Source organism: Otolemur garnettii, unplaced genomic scaffold (genome assembly GCF_000181295.1).
Source record: "Otolemur garnettii isolate 467f Iridium unplaced genomic scaffold, OtoGar3 scaffold00018, whole genome shotgun sequence".
NCBI lineage: Eukaryota > Metazoa > Chordata > Mammalia > Primates > Galagidae > Otolemur > Otolemur garnettii.
Window position 1 is genome coordinate 15,369,162 of NW_003852413.1, and position 20,558 is coordinate 15,389,719.

Sequence of the window (20,558 nt, forward strand, 5' to 3'; positions counted from 1 at the left end):
GAGACTCGCTTGAGCCCAGGAGTTGGAGGTTGCTGTGAGCCGTGATGCCATGGCACTCTACCCAGGGGGACAGCTTGAGGCTCTGTCTCAAAAAAAAGAAGAAAGAAATGATGGAAGGGAAATTTTAGAAAACATTTAATTCCTTATATCACTGACACTTACAAAACAGTATTTTCTGCCAAACAAGTATTAAAATACAGTTTATGTTGGCAGAAGTTATGATTGCTTTTATATTAATTTAAAAATCTGTATTACATGAAAGCCTAGGAACTTACTAAAAATTTGGGTATGTGATAAGTTTTTCTAAGCTATTTATAGATTGAGTTTTGAATATGTGAGTTTAAACCACTGGGAATTGAAGATTCCAGCTGAACATCTCAAATTTCTGAAACAATATATTTTGTTAGCCTTCACGGAATTGTTCTGTGTCATTTACACTTGCTTGCGCGGCAGGCCCAGGAATGAGGTATTTTTTATTTTATATTTGTTTTTGCAGGGATCTTAGCAACATCAATTGTGAAGAGCTTGGTCCATTGCCTCCTGGATGGGAGATCCGTAATACAGCAACAGGCAGAGTTTATTTCGTTGACCATAACAACAGAACAACACAATTTACAGATCCTCGGCTCTCTGCTAACTTGCATTTAGTTTTAAAGTAAGTTTTTGAAACAATACATGTTAAAATGTGAGTCTGAACAAGAGGAAACTGATAGATGCTTTTTATAATAAATGTGAAAGAACATTTGCTCTCCAATTATAAGTTACTTTTGTTGAGTAAAATTTTATGTAAGTATGGCAAATTTTACTCTGATATGAATAACACAATTTAAACCTGCTATGTTCCTGTGTGTAGGAACCTGTCCTCAAATGTTAGGAAAAGGATATGTATCGAAGGCACATCAGCTGGGAGGGCCTTTTACAGAGGCTGGGAAAGTAGGGGCTGAACAGGCTAATTTTGTGTTGCTATTATAACAAAATTACTAAGATTAATAGCTAACACTTTAATAGCACTTATTGTGTGACAAGTGTTCTTTGTACTTTACATATATCAGCAATTTCATCCTTGGAAAAATTTTGTGAGTTAGTTAATGCCATTTTATAGATGAGAAAACTGAGGCATAGAGGTTGAGTGACTTTCCATAGGTCACCCCAGGTAGGAAGTGGTCAAGTCTGGATTCAGTCCAGGCACTGTGGCTTCAGTCTGCTGTTAACAACTCTACTTAGTGCTATTGTGTATTATTTGCTTTCTTAGTGTTCTTTTCTCTCTAGTTGCCTAATTTTTTTCTAACTCCTTTACTTATTGGCATTGCCTTCTGAGGAAAAGAAGGAAAAGAGAAAAGGAAACTTTATCACCAAGCAAAGTAGTAAAGTACCTTTTTCAACAATTGCAGAAACACTTTGACAGTGACATAGCAACAGGGGTTTTAGGCTAAGAATCTGGAGAACAAGGTTCACTGTGACCCCCAATAATTCACTTTAGCTTCTCTAAATGAATGATAGTATTACCTGCTCTACCTTCCTCATTCATTTGTTTTAAAGTTCTTATGTATGTTAAAAACAAAACAGTAGTATAATTTAAGATGACTTTTGAAAATATCCTTGTTTCATTAATCTTTTTAGAGCCATGTTAAAGCAAAAAAATGAAACTACCAATTGGTTAAGATAATAGGAGAAAAAATTTGAAGTACTATATATATATCTTTGGTTCTTTCTTTGGAATATGTATAGTTATTCCGGCATGCTCATTATGTCAGTAGATCTCAGTTTATTGTGTGTGGAAGATTCTAAAACCTTGGCTAAAAGTGAAGATCACAAATCTTTAAAAGCTTTACAATGAGTAAGCAATTGAAGAAATAGAATTATGGATTGTTGCTGTGTATTAGGATTACTGGCTACACAGCAAAGTGTGGTGGTCCCCAGGAGTGACACTGCTCTAGGGCACTTGCCTAGTGGTGGAATTGCTATATCATAGAATGTTTTTGTCTTCAACTTTAATATATAAAGGCAGCTTTTCTGTAGAAGCTATCCCAATTTAGTATTTTACCAACAGTTTATGAATTCCTGTTGCTTCAGAATCTTGCCAGTACTTGGTGTTATTGGACTTAAATTTTTTTTGCCAGTCTGAGGATGATTAACGGTATCTCATTGTGACTTTAATTTGAATTTCCCTAATTACTAATGAGATTGAGTCTCCTTTCATAGATTTATTGACCATTTGGATTTCCTGTTTTTGTGAAGATGTAATACTGAATAGCTTAAATTTTATTGGTCTACTTGACCAGTTGTATGAACTCTTAGGAGAATTGCCTATATCCTTTGCCCTTTTTTCTAATCTTTTGTTTTCTTTCTTTTTTTTTTTTTTTTTGAGACATAGTCTCACTTTGTCACTCTCAGTAGAGTGCTGTGGTATCATAGGTCACAGCAACCTCAAACTCTTGGGCTCAAGTGATTCTCTTGCCTCAACCTTCCAAGTCGCTAGGACTATAGGTACCCACCACATTGCCCAGCTATTTTTAGAGATGGCTTCTCGCCCTAGCTCAGGCTGGTCTTGAACTCATGAGCTCAGGCGATTCACCCGCCTCAGGCTCCCAGAGTGTTAGGATTACAGGCGTGAGCCACCACCCTGGCCTTCTAATCTCTCTCTCTCTCTCTCTCTCTATCTATATACACATACATATACATATATACACATATATGTGTGTGTGTGTATTTATATTATTATTATTTTTTTTAGAGACAGAGTCTTACTTTATCACTGTCAGTTGGAGTGCTATGGTGTCACAGCTCACAGCAGCCTCCAATTCTAGTAGCTGGGACTACACGCATCTTTCTTTATATTTTAAAATTTGAACTATAGATGAATGTTTTCAGTACATTTATAGTTTTGCCTTTTACAGAAAGTCTTTAACCCAACTAGATTTCACTTCTTGAGTGGATTTTTCCACATGGCATATGAGGAGAACTAATTGAAATTTGGAGAGATAAGTAATAAATGAGATTTTGAAAGCTTGCTACAGGGGACTTTTATTTTGTGATACTGAATAGCTTTTTATTGGTCTACTTGACTAGTTGTATGAACTCTTAGGAGAATTGCTTATATCTTTTGCCCTTTTTTCTAATCTTTTTCTTTTCTTTCTTTTTTTTTTTTTGAGACACAGTCTCACTGTCACTATCCTGTGTCATCTGCATTGCAATCCCAGGCTGTTTCCCTCTCACCAGTGAGAGAAATGGAGACTTAGGCAGTTACAAAACTTGCTCAGAGCTACATAAAAAATGCTAAAGCTGGGATTTGAACGCAGCCAGTCTGACTGTGGAGGGATGTTTTCCCCTTCTTGTGCTGATTCCTTTAACACCATTTATTTCTTCTTCCTTTGGCATTGCAGGAAAATATTTTGCCTTAAACCCATAAAGAAAACTTTTTTAAATGATGATTATGGGCAAGGGGTTTACAATTGGAGTTTTTCCTCTGCTTATGAGATTCACTTGATTTCAAGAAAATAATTTGCTTGATAAAATCTCTGGACATTGGCAAAGGCCTAATGATAGCAGTTCAGCATGCACACCATTCCTGGCTGGCACTGACATTGACCCTTACTGAACTGTCCTTTGCGTCCTAGCATACATTATTGGGTAGTTAGATTTTTTTTCCTTGAGTGTATCAGAAGCAGTAGTTGCAGGACAGCTGCATACATCCCAGAAGGATTTACTGTCAATTTTATGTTTCAATGTTAAGCCGCCTTTATTTATTTATTTTTTTTTTTTTGAGACAGTCTCACTCAGTAGAGTGTTGTACCATCACAGCTTACAGCAACCTCAAACTCTTGGGCTTAAGGGATTCTCTTGCCTCAGCCTCCCACGTAACTGGGACAGGTGCCCACCACAATGCCCGTCTGTTTGTTGTTGTAGTTGTTATTGTTGTTTAGCAGGCCCACGCCCGATTTGAACCCACCAGCCCAGGTGCCCTAACCGCTGAGCACCAAGCCAAGCCGCCTTTTCCATTTGCATCTTACACAGTCTTTGGCTTTGTGAATGGGCTTGACATCCCTGGAATTTTTTTTTTAATTAGCCTTATTGAAATATAATTGACATACAATAAACTGAATATTTAAAGTATACTATTTGTTGTGACATATTGTATACCTACCTGTGAAACCATCACCACAATGAAGCTACTGAACATACCTGTCACCTGCCCCTTTATAATTTCTTTTCCTATCCCTCCTCCTGGGAATTACATCCTGTATTAGTTTCTCAGGGCTGTTGTAACAAAATATCACAGACTGGATGGCTTAAAACAACAGAAATTCATTCTCTCACATTCTGGAGGTGAGGAAAGCATTGGTTCCTTATGGAGACTCTGGGGGAGAATGTGTTCCATGATAGTCTCTTTGCTTCTGGTGATTTCTGGAAACATTGGTGTTCTTGGCTTTTAGATAAACCATTTCAGTCTTGGTCTTTTGTCTTCCCATAGTCTACTTTGCTGTATTTCCATATCTAAATTTTTCTCTTCTTAGAAGGACACCACCTGCTAGATTTAAGCATGCTCTAATTCAGGATGACCTCTTCTTAACTTGATTATATCCACAAAGACCCTTTTTCCAAATAAGGTCACATTTGTAGGTACCAAGGGTTGAGACTTCAAAATATCTTTTTTGGGAATACAAGTCAACCTACAAAACGCACCATCCTCAGCCAATCACTAGTCTACTTTCTGTCATTATATATTAGTTTGCATTTTCTAGAGTTTTAGATAAATAGAATCATATAGTATGTGTTATGTGTTCCTTTTTGTTTGGTTTTTCTTTCTTGTATTTTCTTCTCCTATGGTATTTTTGTTACAGCGTGTTTGGTTTCTTCTACCCACATAATTTTGAGATTTGTCCCTGTTGCATGTATAATTCACTTCTTTTTATTGGTAGTATTCCATTGTATAAATACACCACAATTTGTTTACCAATCTATTGATGAACATTTACCTTTTTCCAGTGTTTGGCTATGACAGATAAAGCGTTGGTAAACACTTATGTACAAGTCTTTGTATGGATACAAGTTTCAGTTCCCTTTGGTAAATAAATGCCAAGGAGTAGAATTGCTGAATCATATGATTGCTTTACAGTTAACTCCTACAGAAACTGTCAGATTGTTTTTCAAAGTAGTTACGCCATTTTACATTCCCACCAGCAGCATGTGAGAATTCCAGTTGCTCCACATCCTTGCTAATATCTGGTAGAGTCAGTCTTATTAATTTTAGGTATTTTAATAGGTGTATAGTGGTATCTCATTCTGGTTTTAATTTCCTCTTCTCTGATGACTAAGGATGTGTTGAGTATCTTTCACGTGCATTTGCCATCCATGTGTGGTCTTTGGTGAAATTGCCCCCCTGCCTTTTAAATTGAGCTGTTTGTTTTTATTGTCGAGTTCTGAGAATTCTTTAGATATAAGAGTTATGCTTTCCAAAGAATTTCTCCTAGTCTATGACTTGTCTTTTCATTTTCTTAATAGTATCTTTGAAAAAACAAATTTTTGGGTGGCGCCTGTGGCTTAGTGAGTAGGGCGCCAGCCCCATATACTGAGGGTGGTGGGTTCAAGCCTGTCCCTGGCCAAACTGAAACAACAACAACAAAAAAATAGCCAGGCGTTGTGGTGGGCGCCTGTAGTCCCAGCTACTCAGGAGGCTGAGACAAGAGAATCGCCTAAGCCCAGGAGTTCGAGGTTGCTGTGAGCTGTGACGCCATGGCACTATACCAAGGGCAACAAAGTGAGACTCTGTCTCAAAAAAAAAAAAAAAAAGAAAAACAGAAATTTTCTTTAAAATTTTGACAAAGTTCAGTTTACCCATTCTTTTATGTATTGTGCTTTTGGTGTCGTATGTAAGAAGTAATTCATTGCCTAACACAGGTCATAAAAAAACTTGATGTGGGGATTGAATTTTATGGCTTTAGGTTTTACATAGCGGTCCAGAAACTATTTTTGGTTAGTTTTTACATCTAATGTGAGACATACACAGTTCTTTTTTGAGACAGTCTCTGTTTCCCTCGGTACAGTTCAATGGCATTGTCATAGCTCACTGTACCCTCAAACTCCAGGCTTAAAGTGGTCTTCCTGCCTTGGCCTTCTGGGTACCTGGGACTCACAGGTGCCACCACAACACCCAGCTAATTTTGTATATTTGTAGAGCCAGGGTCTTGCTCTTTCTTGGACTGGTGTCAAACCCCTGATCTCAAGCAGCCCTCCTGCCTTGGCCTTCCCGAGTGCTAGGATTCCAAGATTGAGTTACTGCACCCTGCCTCATTTTTTAAAAATAGAACTAAATAATTGTTTATGGAATGCTTTTATTTATATTATGCTTTGTTTTGATTTTGTGTGTATTAAAAAAACTATCTGTTATAATGTTTGCAAGAGTAATTGACTTTGGTGTTTTCAATAAAGGAGTATTTTCTATATATGGTAATGTTTTAGGTATAAAATTTGGCCTTTGCATAAAAAGGAGTCCCTACCAGTTCATACTCTTGTTTGGCTCTTCCAGAAAGACAGACTTCAGATAAGAAGCGGTATTTGACATATGCCTGAATTTTAAAAAGGGTGATGGTAAACCATGTAGAAGAACATGGAAACAGAATTAGAAAAATGTCTTCTCAGCAGCTGTCTAAATGTTATGGATAAACCTTTTCTAATTCTATCAGTCCATATGAACTGTAAGAAATAAACTTGGTTGCTGATTTATTGTTGCCAAAAATGTCAGGTCAAACATATGTCCTTATTAGGCTTAGAAATGATATATGTATAGCTAAACTCATTTTATAGTTTTATGCTGTTTTAAATGTATAATTGCAATTTTTTGTTTAAAATACCTTAATAATATTTTGTTTACTTCTAGTCGACAGAACCAACTGAAAGACCAGCAGCAACAGCAAGTGGTGTCATTATGCCCTGATGATGCAGAGTGTCTGACAGTTCCAAGGTACAAGCGAGACCTGGTTCAGAAACTAAAAATTTTGCGACAAGAACTTTCCCAACAACAGCCTCAGGCTGGCCACTGCCGCATTGAGGTTTCCAGGGAGGAGATTTTTGAGGTAAACTTTACAGGTCTTATTTTAAATCAGAGAAAAATTAAATTTAGTGTTTTACTCTGTCTTTTCCAAGAATACTTTTTCGGGACTTATATCTCTTTGGAATAGGAGAGTTCTGGCTGGGTGGGATGGCTCGTGCCTGTAATCCTAGCACTCTGGGAGGCCAAGCCGGGTGGATTGCCTGAGCTCAGGAGTTCAAGACCAGTTTAAGCAAGAGTGAGACCCCATCTCTAAAATTCACCAGGTGTTGTGGTGGGTGCCTGTAGTCCCAGCTACTTGGGAAGCTGAACCAAGAGGATCATTTCAGCACAAGAGTTTAAGGTTTCTGTGAGCTATGACACCATGACACTCTACCAGGGGTGACAAAGTGAGACTCTATCTCAAAGAAAATAAAAGAGAGAGTTCTCGTTAAATTCTTTTTTAATTGTAGACAGTAGACAATGAAAGGTGTAATATTGGCTCGGCGCCTGTGCTCAAGTGGCTAAGGCACCAGCCACATACACCTAAGGTGGTGGGTTCGAATCCAGCCTGGGCTCGCCAAACAATGATGGCTGCAACCAAAAAAAAAAAAAAAATAGCCAGGTGTTGTGGTGGGCGCCTGTGGTCCCAGCAACTTGGGAGACAGAGGCAGGAGACTCGCTTGAGCCCAGGAGTTGGAGGTTGCTGTGAGCTATGACACAGCACTCTACCCAGGAAGATAGCTTGAGGCTCTGTCTCACAAAAAATAAAAAAAAAGAAAGGTGTAATATTGGAGAGATTTAATAGGTAGAATAAGCATTTAAACAGACTGAAGATTGTCAAAAGTTCCACTTGGTTCAGTTTGGTCTCTGCATTGCAAATTCTTATTTGTTGATGAATTTTAAAAGACCATAAACATTATCCATCCCTTACTTCCTAATTCTTCTGAAAGGTAAGGGATTCTGAAATTAAAAAATTATTTTGTCTAATTCCTATTGAACTACTTCCTCCATTTATTGAAAATTTTCCTTTCTGGTATATTCTTTTATCTTTGGATTACAGCCCTAATATCAGCTCCAAAGTTTTTACACAATAAGTGGCAGAGGGCAAAGGTGGGGGTTTCCTGCTTACTAGAGGATTCCTGGGCAAGAGATAATCCTTTTTCCAGAGGATGTTTTTTTTCTCAGAATAGTCTAACCCTGTTTGTAGTCAGTTATTTGTATTTTAAAATGATTTAAAGTTGTCTATGGAATGAAGGTCACATTACTATTATGTGTTTTCAAAACTTTATTTTTCTAGAACTAGGTCAGCCAACTTTTTTTTAAAATTTATTTTTTCAAGACAGTCTCACTCTTGCACAGGCTAGAATGCCATAGCATCAGCCTAGCTCACAGCAACCTCAACCTCCTGGGTTCAAGTGATCCTCTCGCCTTAGCGTCCCAAGTAAACTGGGACTTTAAGTGCATGCCACAATGCCTGGCCAATTTTTCTGTTTCTTTAGTACAGATGGGGTCTTGCTCTTGCTCAGGCTAGTCTTGAACTACTGAGCTCAAGGGATTTGCCCTCCTCAGCTTCCCAGAGTTCTGGGATTATAGACGTGAGCCACTGTACCCAGCCCTAACTTTTTTAAACTTGACATGTCTATCAAATTCTGGTTCTAATATGAGTAGAACAATTACTATAAAACTTTAGGCTCATGGAACTAAAATATGTAGTTTTGTACCTAATGGACTTTTAATATACGTATCGAACGAATTGGTTTTAATAGGATTAAACTGTATCTATTATGTTTTTAAAAGTTGATTTGATTGTTGAACAAATTGTACCTGATGTAAATAAACTTATGTTTTGTGGGTAGAATGGGAAGGAGAGTTTACATAGTAGGTTAAAAGTACCTAATAATAGCATGTTAAAAATCTTTTTACAGGAGTCATATCGACAGGTCATGAAAATGAGACCAAAAGATCTCTGGAAGCGATTAATGATAAAATTTCGTGGAGAAGAAGGCCTCGACTATGGAGGGGTTGCCAGGTAAGGACTAGTTTGCCAGTTGAAGACATGGATCTTTATACTTACAAATTTAAGATACTTCTTGTGTAAATTTCTCATTGACACTTACGTTCTGGCATATTATTCCCTAATGTTTGCAGTGTAGCAGCTGTTTTTTTGTTTTCTTTTTCTTTTTCTTTCTTTCTTTCTTTCTTTTTTTTTTTAAGAGATAGAGTCTCATTTTGTTGCCCTCAGTAGAGTGCTGTTGGTATCACAGCTCAAGCAGCCTCCAGCTCCTGGGCGTGCAGTGGCTGTTTTAATAGATGTATTCATAATGAAGTTAGAATAGTACTGCTATCAGAAGAGTATTTTAGAACTCTTCAATGGATCATAGAGCCCAATGTGACTTTCAGAAACTACCGCAACCCTCCATGCATCGGTTGTTTGCAGGCCATATGTATGCTCCATCTCTTTCCTTCAGCACCTTATTCTCTCTGCTTTACAGTTGTTCATGACAATTCAGGAGTAGTTTTGAAACTTTAGTGGTATATAATACAAACTCAATACTGTTTCCTTTGCTTCCATTGCTATGCTTTTTTGCCTTCTTAAATGTATATGTGAGCATGTGCATGTGTATATACACTGTGTAAACACATGTGTATATCATGTGGTCCTTAGAATGTACCAGTACAGGAGATATAATATTTCTGCTACGTTCATAATTCACATATTAAGTCAGATTGATTTATTTCTGATAGTACAGTCGTCCTTCAGAATACCACACAGTTGGCCCTACAGAAACTTATGTACACCAAGTATGTAGGTTTCACGTACATGGGCTCCCATGTTTATGGGTTTTACATCCCACAAATGGAATCTCTGGCCACTTATATTTTTATCATCGTATGTTTTAGGGTTTACACAGTAAAAGAATATCCCTATTCAAACAATACGAACAGCAAACCACACTCTTGTCTAAAAGAAAGAGTAAATTAATGCTGTATTTTATATCTCTATAAGCTAGTATAATCTGCCATGATAGGAATGGGCCAGGGTAGTGTAGATCACATGGAGATTTTGAAATAAAATCATATTCTTCCCTTTGTTTTATATTTATCTTGGATCACAGATTTATTTAGTAATTGAAAGTAAAAGATGACTGTGTTGTAGCATCTCACGAATAGATGCTACAACTGCTGGATGCTACTGCTGGATGAACTGTTGGATAATACCTTCATACTCTCTGATGCTAAAATGTAATAAAATTTGCCCCAAATTAGAGTGAGAAGTGACTTCAATAACATAAAGATTTTATTTGCTATATTTGCTCATGATAGATTTTCCCAGTGTGATCTTATATAACTACAGTTTTTTATTTTCTTCCGTTAATTTAAAAAATTCATTGCTAAAGTGTTAGTGGCATATCTTAATACAAATGTACTCATTAACAAAAAGGTTTTTGTTATATCTTGTTTTCTAGGGAATGGTTATATCTCTTGTCACATGAAATGTTGAATCCATACTATGGCCTCTTCCAATATTCAAGAGACGATATATATACATTGCAGATAAATCCTGATTCTGCAGTTAATCCGGTATGATTTGTAGTTATGATGATGTGAATTAAATTGGGACCTATAATGCTTTTCATCTTTAAATATCAGCGTAATTTAGTACATAGGAGTTATTTGTCCTTGTCCTAGTTGTAGCCTTTGATTTTGGAATTCATCTTATAGAAAATTTCTCAAGTGAATGATTCTGGATATGTGCACAGCAATGTTTATTGTTTATAATAGCTCCCAATTGGAAACAACACAGTTGGCCACAAATGGGGGATTGATTAAATCATGACATACAGCAGAATAATGCAAATAATTAAGAGCATATATTCTAGAATTAGAAAGATATGGATTCATATCCCGGGTCTCATACTTAACTAGCTTTGTGATCTTCAGCAAGTTCTGTGACTGAGGTCTTAATCTTACTATTGTTAATAATAGATATAGTTTGTATCTCAGAGAAGAGTTGTAAGAATTAAACAAAACCCTGTACATTAACCATTTAGCACAGTGCCATATGTTATTTAATCCTGTTATATGTTATTAAGCACTTAACAAAAGTTAACAGTTATAGTTTATTTATTGTCTTTATATTCTGTTATCTTTCTTTTTGAGGGCAAGCTCTGTAGCCACAAAAATGATAGTATGGGATAATAGCTACTGACATGATGTGTTATATGAAAAGAAGATTACCAAGTAGTGTGATACTGCTTTGGCAAATGTGTATATATGTCCACATTGAAAGGCTCTATACTATAATATGGACAGGTTATCTCCGGGTATGAAGTAATGGTTGATTATTTTCTTGCTTGCCTATATTTTATGTAAATATTTTATAGTGAACTTATGTGTTAAGAAAATTATTTAGGAGGCTCCTGTGGCTCAGTGAGTAGGGCACAGGCCCCATATACTAAGGGTGGCAGGTTCAAACCCAGCCCTGGCCAAACTGCAACAAAAATAGCCGGGTGTTGTGGCGGGCGCCTGTGGTCACAGCTGCTCGGGAGGCTGAGGCAGGAGAATCGTGTAAGCCCAGGAATTGGAGGTTGCTGTGAGCTGTGTGATGCCACAGCACTCTACTGAGGGCAATAAAATAAGACTATCTGTACAAAAGGAAAAAAAAAATAGAAAGAAAACTATTTACAGGTCAAAGAGAAGTTTAAAGATGATGTTAAAGATTACTTAGTAAATAGAGAAGTAAAGTAAGTTTAAAATACAAATATCTAACAAAACAATCTACAATGAAAGACCAAATGTATTTAACTATGGTAGAAATGTTAAGATTCATTATAAGGAATTCTTTATTAAGGAAAGATTTTTAGGTAACAGTTCTTCTTGGGGCAACCCACTATGTCTCTGTCATAAGAACAGCTCACATTTGTTGAGTTGCTTACCATACTCCAGGCCCCATGCCATGTGGGTTTCATCACCTCCTTTTACTGCCCACAGAGATGCTATTATTACCATATTTCCAGGGGTTAATTTACCTGTATGTGTGGCCAGTAGCTGGCAGAATAATGCCCCTAATCCAAGTCTGACTCAAAATCTGTACTCTTAAATCTATGCTGTTTTGATATTTAATTTCTGGTTAGGTCAAGGAAGCTTGGAGGTTTAGGTTGAAAGATATTTTTTCCATGACAAAGGGCTTGGCAAGAGATAAGAGGAGGCAGAAGAGAAAAGGATGTTTGATGAAGGTTTAATGAAGCTGCAGTGGGACTTTAGTTTATACTTAATTTCTAAAAGATAAATTTTATGAAGCGACTAGACACCCCTTGAGAGGCACTGACTGTAATATCCTGTTTTATAGTGACTTAGACAATCTGAAGCAGGCCCTATAGAAATCTTCTGATTACTGAGCTTTGATGTGATGACCTATCCCTTGAAATAGTTGTACAGATTTGATACTTATTTAACGTTAATGTTTAATATTTAATTTTTATTAAAAATTCTCTGCATAGTTTGTAACTTAAGTATTTATATAAACTTTTCCAGGAACATTTATCGTATTTCCACTTTGTTGGACGAATAATGGGAATGGCTGTGTTTCATGGACATTATATTGATGGTGGTTTCACATTGCCTTTTTATAAACAATTGCTTGGGAAGTCAATTACTTTGGATGACATGGAGTTAGTTGATCCAGACCTTCATAACAGTTTAGTGTGGATACTGTATGTATTGAGTTGACTTCTGTCTTTTCCTTAAACTCTGATCTTTAAAAAAAGGTTTAAAAACTGATGCACTTTTCTATATAATTTAAAATATTGAGTGGTTATCTGAGTGATAGGACCATATAAGACTTTATTCCTTTCTACTGCTTCCCTATACATTTCAAATTCCTTAAAGTTAGTGCTATTACTTTAAAAAGGGAAAAAAAAATCTGTGTATTCTACTTTAAAAGTACTGGATATAATAATTTCCTCAGTGTGATACAAGTTCTTCTGTTCCAATCTTGCATGTATTAAAATAGCAAATTTCTTCTTCCCTTTTTTTTTTTAAATGAAAGGATGGTTTTAAAATCATACTTTAATAGTAGTAACTAATTCTATTTAAATTAATTTAAGGTAAGAACTAATTCTGTTTTGTAAATGGTTGTTAGTTTATGAAGTTACAGTGGCAATGTTTATTTTTACACAATATACAATAGCACTTTCTCACAGGGATACTTAGGCATTTGGTCATTTAGGGGTAGCCAGATTCAGTAGGAATCTGAATGCCAGACATTAACTGAAATTTTCCTATTTTGGTGGTTCTGGCAAAGTCCAACTTTAACAGGGCTTTTTCTCATTAACAGGCAGTGAAGTGTTTCCTCTGTTTATGTAGGTTAAAGCTCTTTGACTTTTCTGAAAGAAGTAGGTGGTATAGTAGCATAAGGACTCATAAGCATGATCTGAGTTTATGTTTCTTAATTATGAAACTTTCTTAGTTTTATCTGTCTCACCAAGTAATATACCTAGAAGATTTGTATTTTAAGCTATCTTTTTTTCCCCTGTCTAGTGAGAATGATATTACCGGTGTTTTGGACCACACCTTCTGTGTTGAACATAATGCATATGGTGAAATTATCCAGCATGAACTTAAACCAAATGGCAAAAGTATCCCTGTCACTGAGGAAAATAAAAAAGAATATGTCAGGTAAATAATTCTGTGTTCTCAAGGCTGAGATTTTTTTTTTAATGTTCTGAAATGACAATATGAAAAAACACTTAAGTGTTTAAGGTAGAATTAACAATTACTACAAAAAAGGCTTCTGCAGAATTTAGTGGTTTATGAACAACAGCCTCTTACTGTTTCTCACAGTTTCAGCAGTCAGTAATTTGGGCAAAGAGCAATAGGGATGGCACACTTCTGTTCCACAAAATGTCAGCTAGGACTGAAACACCAAGATAGTGTCTACCTCAGCTAGCATAGCTCAGATGGTGGAGGGCTGACTGGAGTCACTGTCTGAGGCCTGCTTCTCACTGTTGCTTGGGTTCCTTGGTTCTCCTATGTGATATCAAAGGCCTTGCCCTCTTCCCATAGCCCCCGTCTCCCAGCAAGATAGCCAGACTTATGGGATGGGTGGCTTCTAGAACACAAAAGCAGAAGCTGTCAGATCTTTTCAAGGCCTAAGCCTGGTACTGGCCAACATGACTTGTGCTGGATACTTTTGGTTAAATTGAGTCAGTTTATTCAGTGGGCGAGGAGCTGTGTGAAGGTGTGAATACCAGGAGACATGGGGCATTGGGGCCATGTGTAGTATAGTTAACATAGTGGCATTTACGAAGTGCTTCTGTGCTGTATGTTAGAAGCACTTAGCCTGTTTATAAATGAGCATATTGTGAGTTTAAGGGATAAATATTTATAAACTTCATCAGGTTTTATAAAATAAAAATTGATTGAGGAGGCTTAATGTGGTGGCTTACTCTTAAAATCCCAGCACTTTGCGAGGCTGAGGCAAGAGGACTGCTTCTGCCCGGGAATTTAAGACCAGTCTGGGCAACATGGCAAGACCCTATCTCTAAAAAAAAAAATTGAGAAAAATTAGCCAGGCATAATGGTGCGTACCTGTATTCTCAGCTGCTTAGGAGGATTGCTTGAGCTCAGGAGTTTGAGCTTACAGTGAGCTATGATTTCTCCCTATATTCCAATCTGGGAAATAAAGCAACACCCAGTCTCAAAAAGAAGATAAAATTGAATTTTAGCTGGGTACAGTAGCTTACACCTTTAATCCTAGCACTCAGGGAGGCCAAGGCCAGGTGGATTGCTTGAACTCAGGAGTTTGAGACCCTGTCTCTAAAATTAAAAAAAAAAAAAAATAGCTGGGTGTGGTGGTGGACACCTGCTCAGACCAGCCTGAGCTAGAACAAGATCCTCATATTTACTCCATCTCTAGCTACTTTCGAGGCTAAGACATGAGGATCACTTGAGCCCAAGAGTTTGAGGTTGGTGTGAACTGTGATGCCATGGCACTCTACTGAGGGCAACAAAATGAGACTCTATCTCAAAAAAGTAAAAATAAAAATAGAATTTTTAAATATTTTGAAATATGATAACTAAAATCTTCCTAACATAACACTGTGGCAATCAAATTTAGGAGTGTGAACTTCACTGCATATACACAAAACATGCATGCTGTATTTTTGGTATAGATTATATTCTCAAATCCTGTTGGCTAAAATTTTCCTAGTTTAAAAATGAAGCCTGAGGCTTGGCAGCTGTAGCTCAGTGCTTAGGGTGCCAGTCACATATACTGGAGCTGGCTGGTTTGAGCCTAGCCTGGGCCTGCTAAACAATGACAACTGCAACCAAAAAATAGCCGGGCATTGTAGGGTTAGGGTGCTGGTGGGTGCCTGTAGTCCTAGCTATGTGGGAGGCTGAGGCAAGAGAATTGCTTAAGCCCAAGAGTTTGAGGTTGCTGTGAGCTGTGATACCACGGTACTCTACCCAGAGTGACAAAGTGAGACTCTGTCTCAAGGAAAAAAAAAAAAAAGATGAAGCCCATGAGTCTTGTACACTGTTGCACTGTTGATGTTGGAGTTTACACTGGCATAGTTTTTTGGGAAAGCACTTTGATACCAGGCACCAAAATAACTATGTGTGTGCCATTTAACTGGCAGCTGTGTTTAGGGCTCTTCTGCAGACACACACATGCAACGAAGGAAATATGAGAAAAGATAGTCAAATACTATTTGTTAAAAAACCCTACTAAAATGTTTTTAGAGAAGATTCATTAAATACTTATATTCAACTGAATATTATGTGACTAAAAGAAAGACTCCATAAGCATCAAATTAAAAATCAAGTCTTAGAAGAAATATGTAGGAACAAAATCTGTGGTATTATGTGAAAGATGCTCAGGACTGCTATGTGCCAAATAGAGTGCCTAGGATGAGGAAGCCAAGGTGGTGGGCCTGGAAATAGAGGGTGAAAGAATAAATTTTTAGGTTTTACTCTGTCTTCACAGTTAATGTCAGATTTTTCTTTATGTGTTAATAGGTATATATTATATTTCTAATTATAAAGTAAAATAGAGGGCAGTGCCTGTGGCTCAAAGGAGTAGGGCGCCCACCCCATATGCCAAAGGTGGTGGGTTCAAACCTAACCCAGGCCAAAACTGCAAAAATAAATAAATAAAAGAAGGGTGGCGCCTGTGGCTCAATGGGTAGGTCGCTGGCCCCATATACTGAGGGTGGCGAGTTCAAACCTGGCCTTGGCCAAACTGCAACAAAAAAATAGCTGGGTGTTGTGGTGGGCGCCTGTAGTCCCAGCTACTTGGGAGGCTGAGGCAAGAGAATCACCTAAGCCCAGGAGTTGGAGGTTGCTGTGAGTTGTGATACTTCATCACTCTACCTAGGGCGATAAGGTGAGACTCTGTCTCTAAAAAAATAAAACAAAAAATAATAGGCTGGGTGCTCATGCCTGTAATGCCAGCACTGTAGGAGGCTGAGGCAGGTAGATTGCCTGAGCTCATGAGTCTGAGACCAGCCTGAGCTAGAGCGAGACCCCATCTCTTAAAAAAATAGCTGGGTGTCGTTGTGGGTGCCTGTAGTCCCAGCTACTCGGGAGGCTGAAGAAAGAGAATTGCTTGAGCCCAGTAGTTTGAGGTTGTGTGAGCTATGACACCTTGGCACTCTACCAAGGGCAACAAAGTAAGACTTAGTCTCAAAAAAATAAAAATAAAAGAATAAATGAGAATTTCCCAAGTGTTAGTAATGTGTCACTTCCAGGATCAGGTGTGTCTTAGTCCCTAGGCTACACTCTCTTTCTTAAGTTTAGTTACACTTATAGCAAGATAATAATCCCTTGCTAACTGTAAGTCTGAGATAAAAAAAAATCACAAAAACTTTAACAGTTTTGCTTTCCTCTTAATCTGACAAACAAAAAAGAGATTGTCCAAAGGGTATAATGTTAAGCAACTTATTTCTTAAAGGAGAGAACTATTTCACCAAGTTTGGAAAAGGAAATGCAGATAACAAATTGACAGATGAAAAGTTCCACGGTGTGTGAGATGAGGTTTCCCCAGGCAGGTAAATGAAAGCAGTTCACTTATAAATCATAAGTTCATATAATGGGCGATGCTTGTAGCTCAGTGCATAGGGCGCCGGCCATGTACACTGAGGCTGGCAGGTTCAAACGTGGCCCAGGCATGCTAAAAACCAACAGTGACAACTACAACAAAAAAATAGCTGGACGTTGTGGTGGGCGCCTATAGTCCCAGCTACTCGAGTGGCTGAAGCAAGAAAATTGCTTGAAGCCAGGAGTTGGAGGTTGCTGTGAGCTGTGACGCTACAGCACTCTACCCAGGGTAAGAGCTTGAGACTCTGTCTCCAAAAAAAGTTCATATGATAGATATGGCTTAATGTACTTTTTGTTGGTAAAATTACATCTTCCAGTGTTTTTATAGCCTCTGGGGAACAATATGCAGCTAATCAAAAAGAGCTTCACTGCCTTTTACTGTTTCTTCTCATTTCGAATATGAGGATTCTTCACTTTCTTCTATAATTCTCCCTCAAATACAAACAAAACACCCAACACAGTCATACTTTATTTTTAAGTAAAACCAGAAATACTGTCATTTTTGAGTGAATGGGCTTTTCTGTTTATTGGTTATCTTACCAGTTTAGAAAGAAATTTCTTCAAGTTTTAACTTCAGACACATCTAAGCTGTAGACTTCAGTTCACTAGGAGTTTCTTTGATTTGAAGAGTTGCTTTATTCATGCTGCTTCTATTACTGTTACTAGAAGGTTACCACTTTTTATCAATAGTAAACTGCCTCACAGTTCATGATTCACTTATCCCCATTAGTCTGAGATTTTTTTAGACTTTAGATTAAATATTATTATTATTAATACTTTGAGACAGAGTCTGTCATCTGGGCTAGAGTACAGTGGCATCATCAAAGCTCACTGCAACCTCAAACTCTCAGGCTCAAGGGATCCTCCTGCCTCAGCCTCCTGGGTAGCTGGGACTATAGGCACATGCCATCATGCTTGGCTGATTTTTCCATTTTTAATAGACAAAGTCTTATTCTTGTTAAGACTGGTCTCAGACTCAAGTGATTCTCTTGCCTCAACCTCCCAGAGTGCTGGAATTCTGGTGTGACCCATTGTGCCTGACCTAGACTAAATTCTTAGCCAGATGCTTGTAAAGTGCAGTGTTGCAGTATTGTTAGCGTAGAGATAATTACCAGATCTGAATATATGTATGATCACATGAAACCCCTGCCGAATGTTTACAGGCTCTATGTGAACTGGAGATTTTTACGAGGCATTGAGGCTCAATTCCTGGCTCTGCAAAAAGGATTTAATGAAGTAATTCCACAGCATCTGCTGAAGACATTTGATGAGAAGGAGTTAGAGGTTAGTGCATTAGTGTCATGACATCATCTAGTCTAACAAGGAAAGACTGGGAATTATTTTGTTAGAGGAAAATGGTATTTCTGGTGCTTTTGAAGTTTCATGGTTTAATGCGGTGAGAATTCGTATTCATGGAAAATCTTTCATGCTTTTGAATGCCTTTCATGCTTTGGGATTTCTGTGAATGAGCAATCTCTCTCATATTGTGAACATTCTTAATTTGTTTTTCCATATTCTTTATTATTTTGAAAAGACTTCATGTCTTATATGTACTTTCTTTCAATTTTTTTCTATTCTGATGGTTACTGATTTGGCTAATAAAACCTCATTAGTTGATCTCTGTCATATTGAAAGTTATTTAGATCACGGTCTTTTCTCAATTGGTTTACACTGAGCTTTGCAAAAAAGTATTTGGTAGACAAGATCATGGAGGAAATAATTAAAACACTAAGGATAAACTGTATCTAAATGCCTTTAGACTAATAGTATCTGCACTAAACAGTTTTTTGTTTCCTTTTAAAGATTGCCCATAAAGTGCCTCATGTCTGGTTTTATAATTAAGACCTTTAACAAATACATCTGACTCTTGTACTGAACTACTTTGAAAAAATAATGAGCTTTTATTTTACCAAAGGTCTCACATTTAGTTGGTGGGGTAGGGATAGCACAAATATTTGAAGCCTACAATTGTTTAAAATGTTATTTTAATAACTTCAGGGTCCTCCCTAGCTAAATAGGTTAATATCCTGTTAGCAAACAATTCTAAAAAGATTGGTTTTCATTTCTTTTGTGATTGAATTATTCATAGTGAAATAGCCAGAAGAAAGTAGTCAAGAGGAAAAAGAAAACATAGCGGGAAGGGCAATAAAGTTGAAATACAATGCATTTTCATTTCCTATAAATGAGAAATTTGGCCTTATATCTGCTACTCCTCTGAAGAAAAGAATTGAGAAGTTGTCTTTTTTGTTATTAAATATATCCATAATCCTTTTCAGATAACTTTTTCCCTGTTGAATGTGGCATCAAGTCATAAACTTTTTAGAAAAAAATTATTTACTTAATGTTATGCTGGATTAATAGGATTATTATTATAAAGTCAAAGACTTACAAGTTTTATACTGTACATTATCATAATTCACTGTTATAAACAATTACATTAGACTTGGATCTAGGGCAGGCGTCCTTAAACTATGGCCTGTGGGCTAGATGCAGCCCGCTGAGGATATTTATCCCACCCGCTGGGTATTTTTGCCACCGTTGCCTGTCCTGCTTAGCAGCTGACTCGTCCCAGGGCCCCCAGTCCGGCCCTCCAGCAGTCGAGGGACAGTGAATTGGCCCCCTGTTTAAAAAGTTTGAGGACCCCTAATCTAGGGAGATATGAGCATTAGTATAGTCTAGTCTAAGATGGTTTTTGATGTAGTTCATCTATAACTGACCTTGCATCATAATGTCAAGCAGAGATCTACATCAATGTGTTCATGTATATTTTGTGTTTTAATATAATTTTATTAAGAAAATTGTATTAATCACTTTTGCTGTTGTGTTAACAAATAAATCTAAGAAGCAACTGTTGTTGCTTTCACAGGATGTAGTGAAAGAAATAATACAGCTATATTTTATAGCAGAGGACACTGCTAGCCAAGGGAGGTGACCTGAATTGTTCCAAATCACAAAGCAAATAAGTGTTCAAGCCAGGATGATATGATACATGTTTAAGGGAGACACATATAAACTGTGTTTACTCTTTGGGTCTCAATTTTTATACATTAAAAAAAATTAGGATTCTTTTATGAAATTAGAGAACTTTCACAATTTTTTCATTTTGGACTTTTCATAAGTCCATCACAGTGGTGGTTCTCTGATCTTGAGGAGGAAACCTAAACCTTCTGTGTGTAGAGAGCTCTTGAGCTTTTTAAGATACAGAACCTAGGTTCGTTGCCTGTGGCTGAAGTGGCTAAGGCTCCAGCCACATACACCTAAGGTGGTGGGTTCAAATCTAGCCTAGGCCTGCCAAAACAACAATGACAGCTGCAACCAAAAACATAGCTGAGTGTTGTGGCAGGTGCCTGTGGTCCCAGCTACTTGGGAGACTGAGGCAGGAGACTCGCTTGAGCCCAGGAGTTGGAGGTTGCTGTGAGCTGTGATG

General features: G+C 37.4%; 1 protein-coding gene across 1 annotated transcript in view; it reads left to right on the forward strand.

Moving 5' to 3' along the window:
* Positions 1 to 20,558, forward strand: part of LOC100941546 (E3 ubiquitin-protein ligase SMURF2) — a 41,013-nt gene that overhangs the window by 13,436 nt on the left and 7,019 nt on the right. Inside the window, exons 4-10 of the mRNA XM_023511281.1 lie at positions 497 to 655; positions 6,878 to 7,073; positions 8,956 to 9,059; positions 10,498 to 10,612; positions 12,566 to 12,744; positions 13,571 to 13,708; positions 18,295 to 18,415. Coding sequence (XP_023367049.1) covers positions 497 to 655; positions 6,878 to 7,073; positions 8,956 to 9,059; positions 10,498 to 10,612; positions 12,566 to 12,744; positions 13,571 to 13,708; positions 18,295 to 18,415 — 1,012 coding nt within the window. The remainder of the gene's footprint in view (positions 1 to 496; positions 656 to 6,877; positions 7,074 to 8,955; positions 9,060 to 10,497; positions 10,613 to 12,565; positions 12,745 to 13,570; positions 13,709 to 18,294; positions 18,416 to 20,558) is intronic.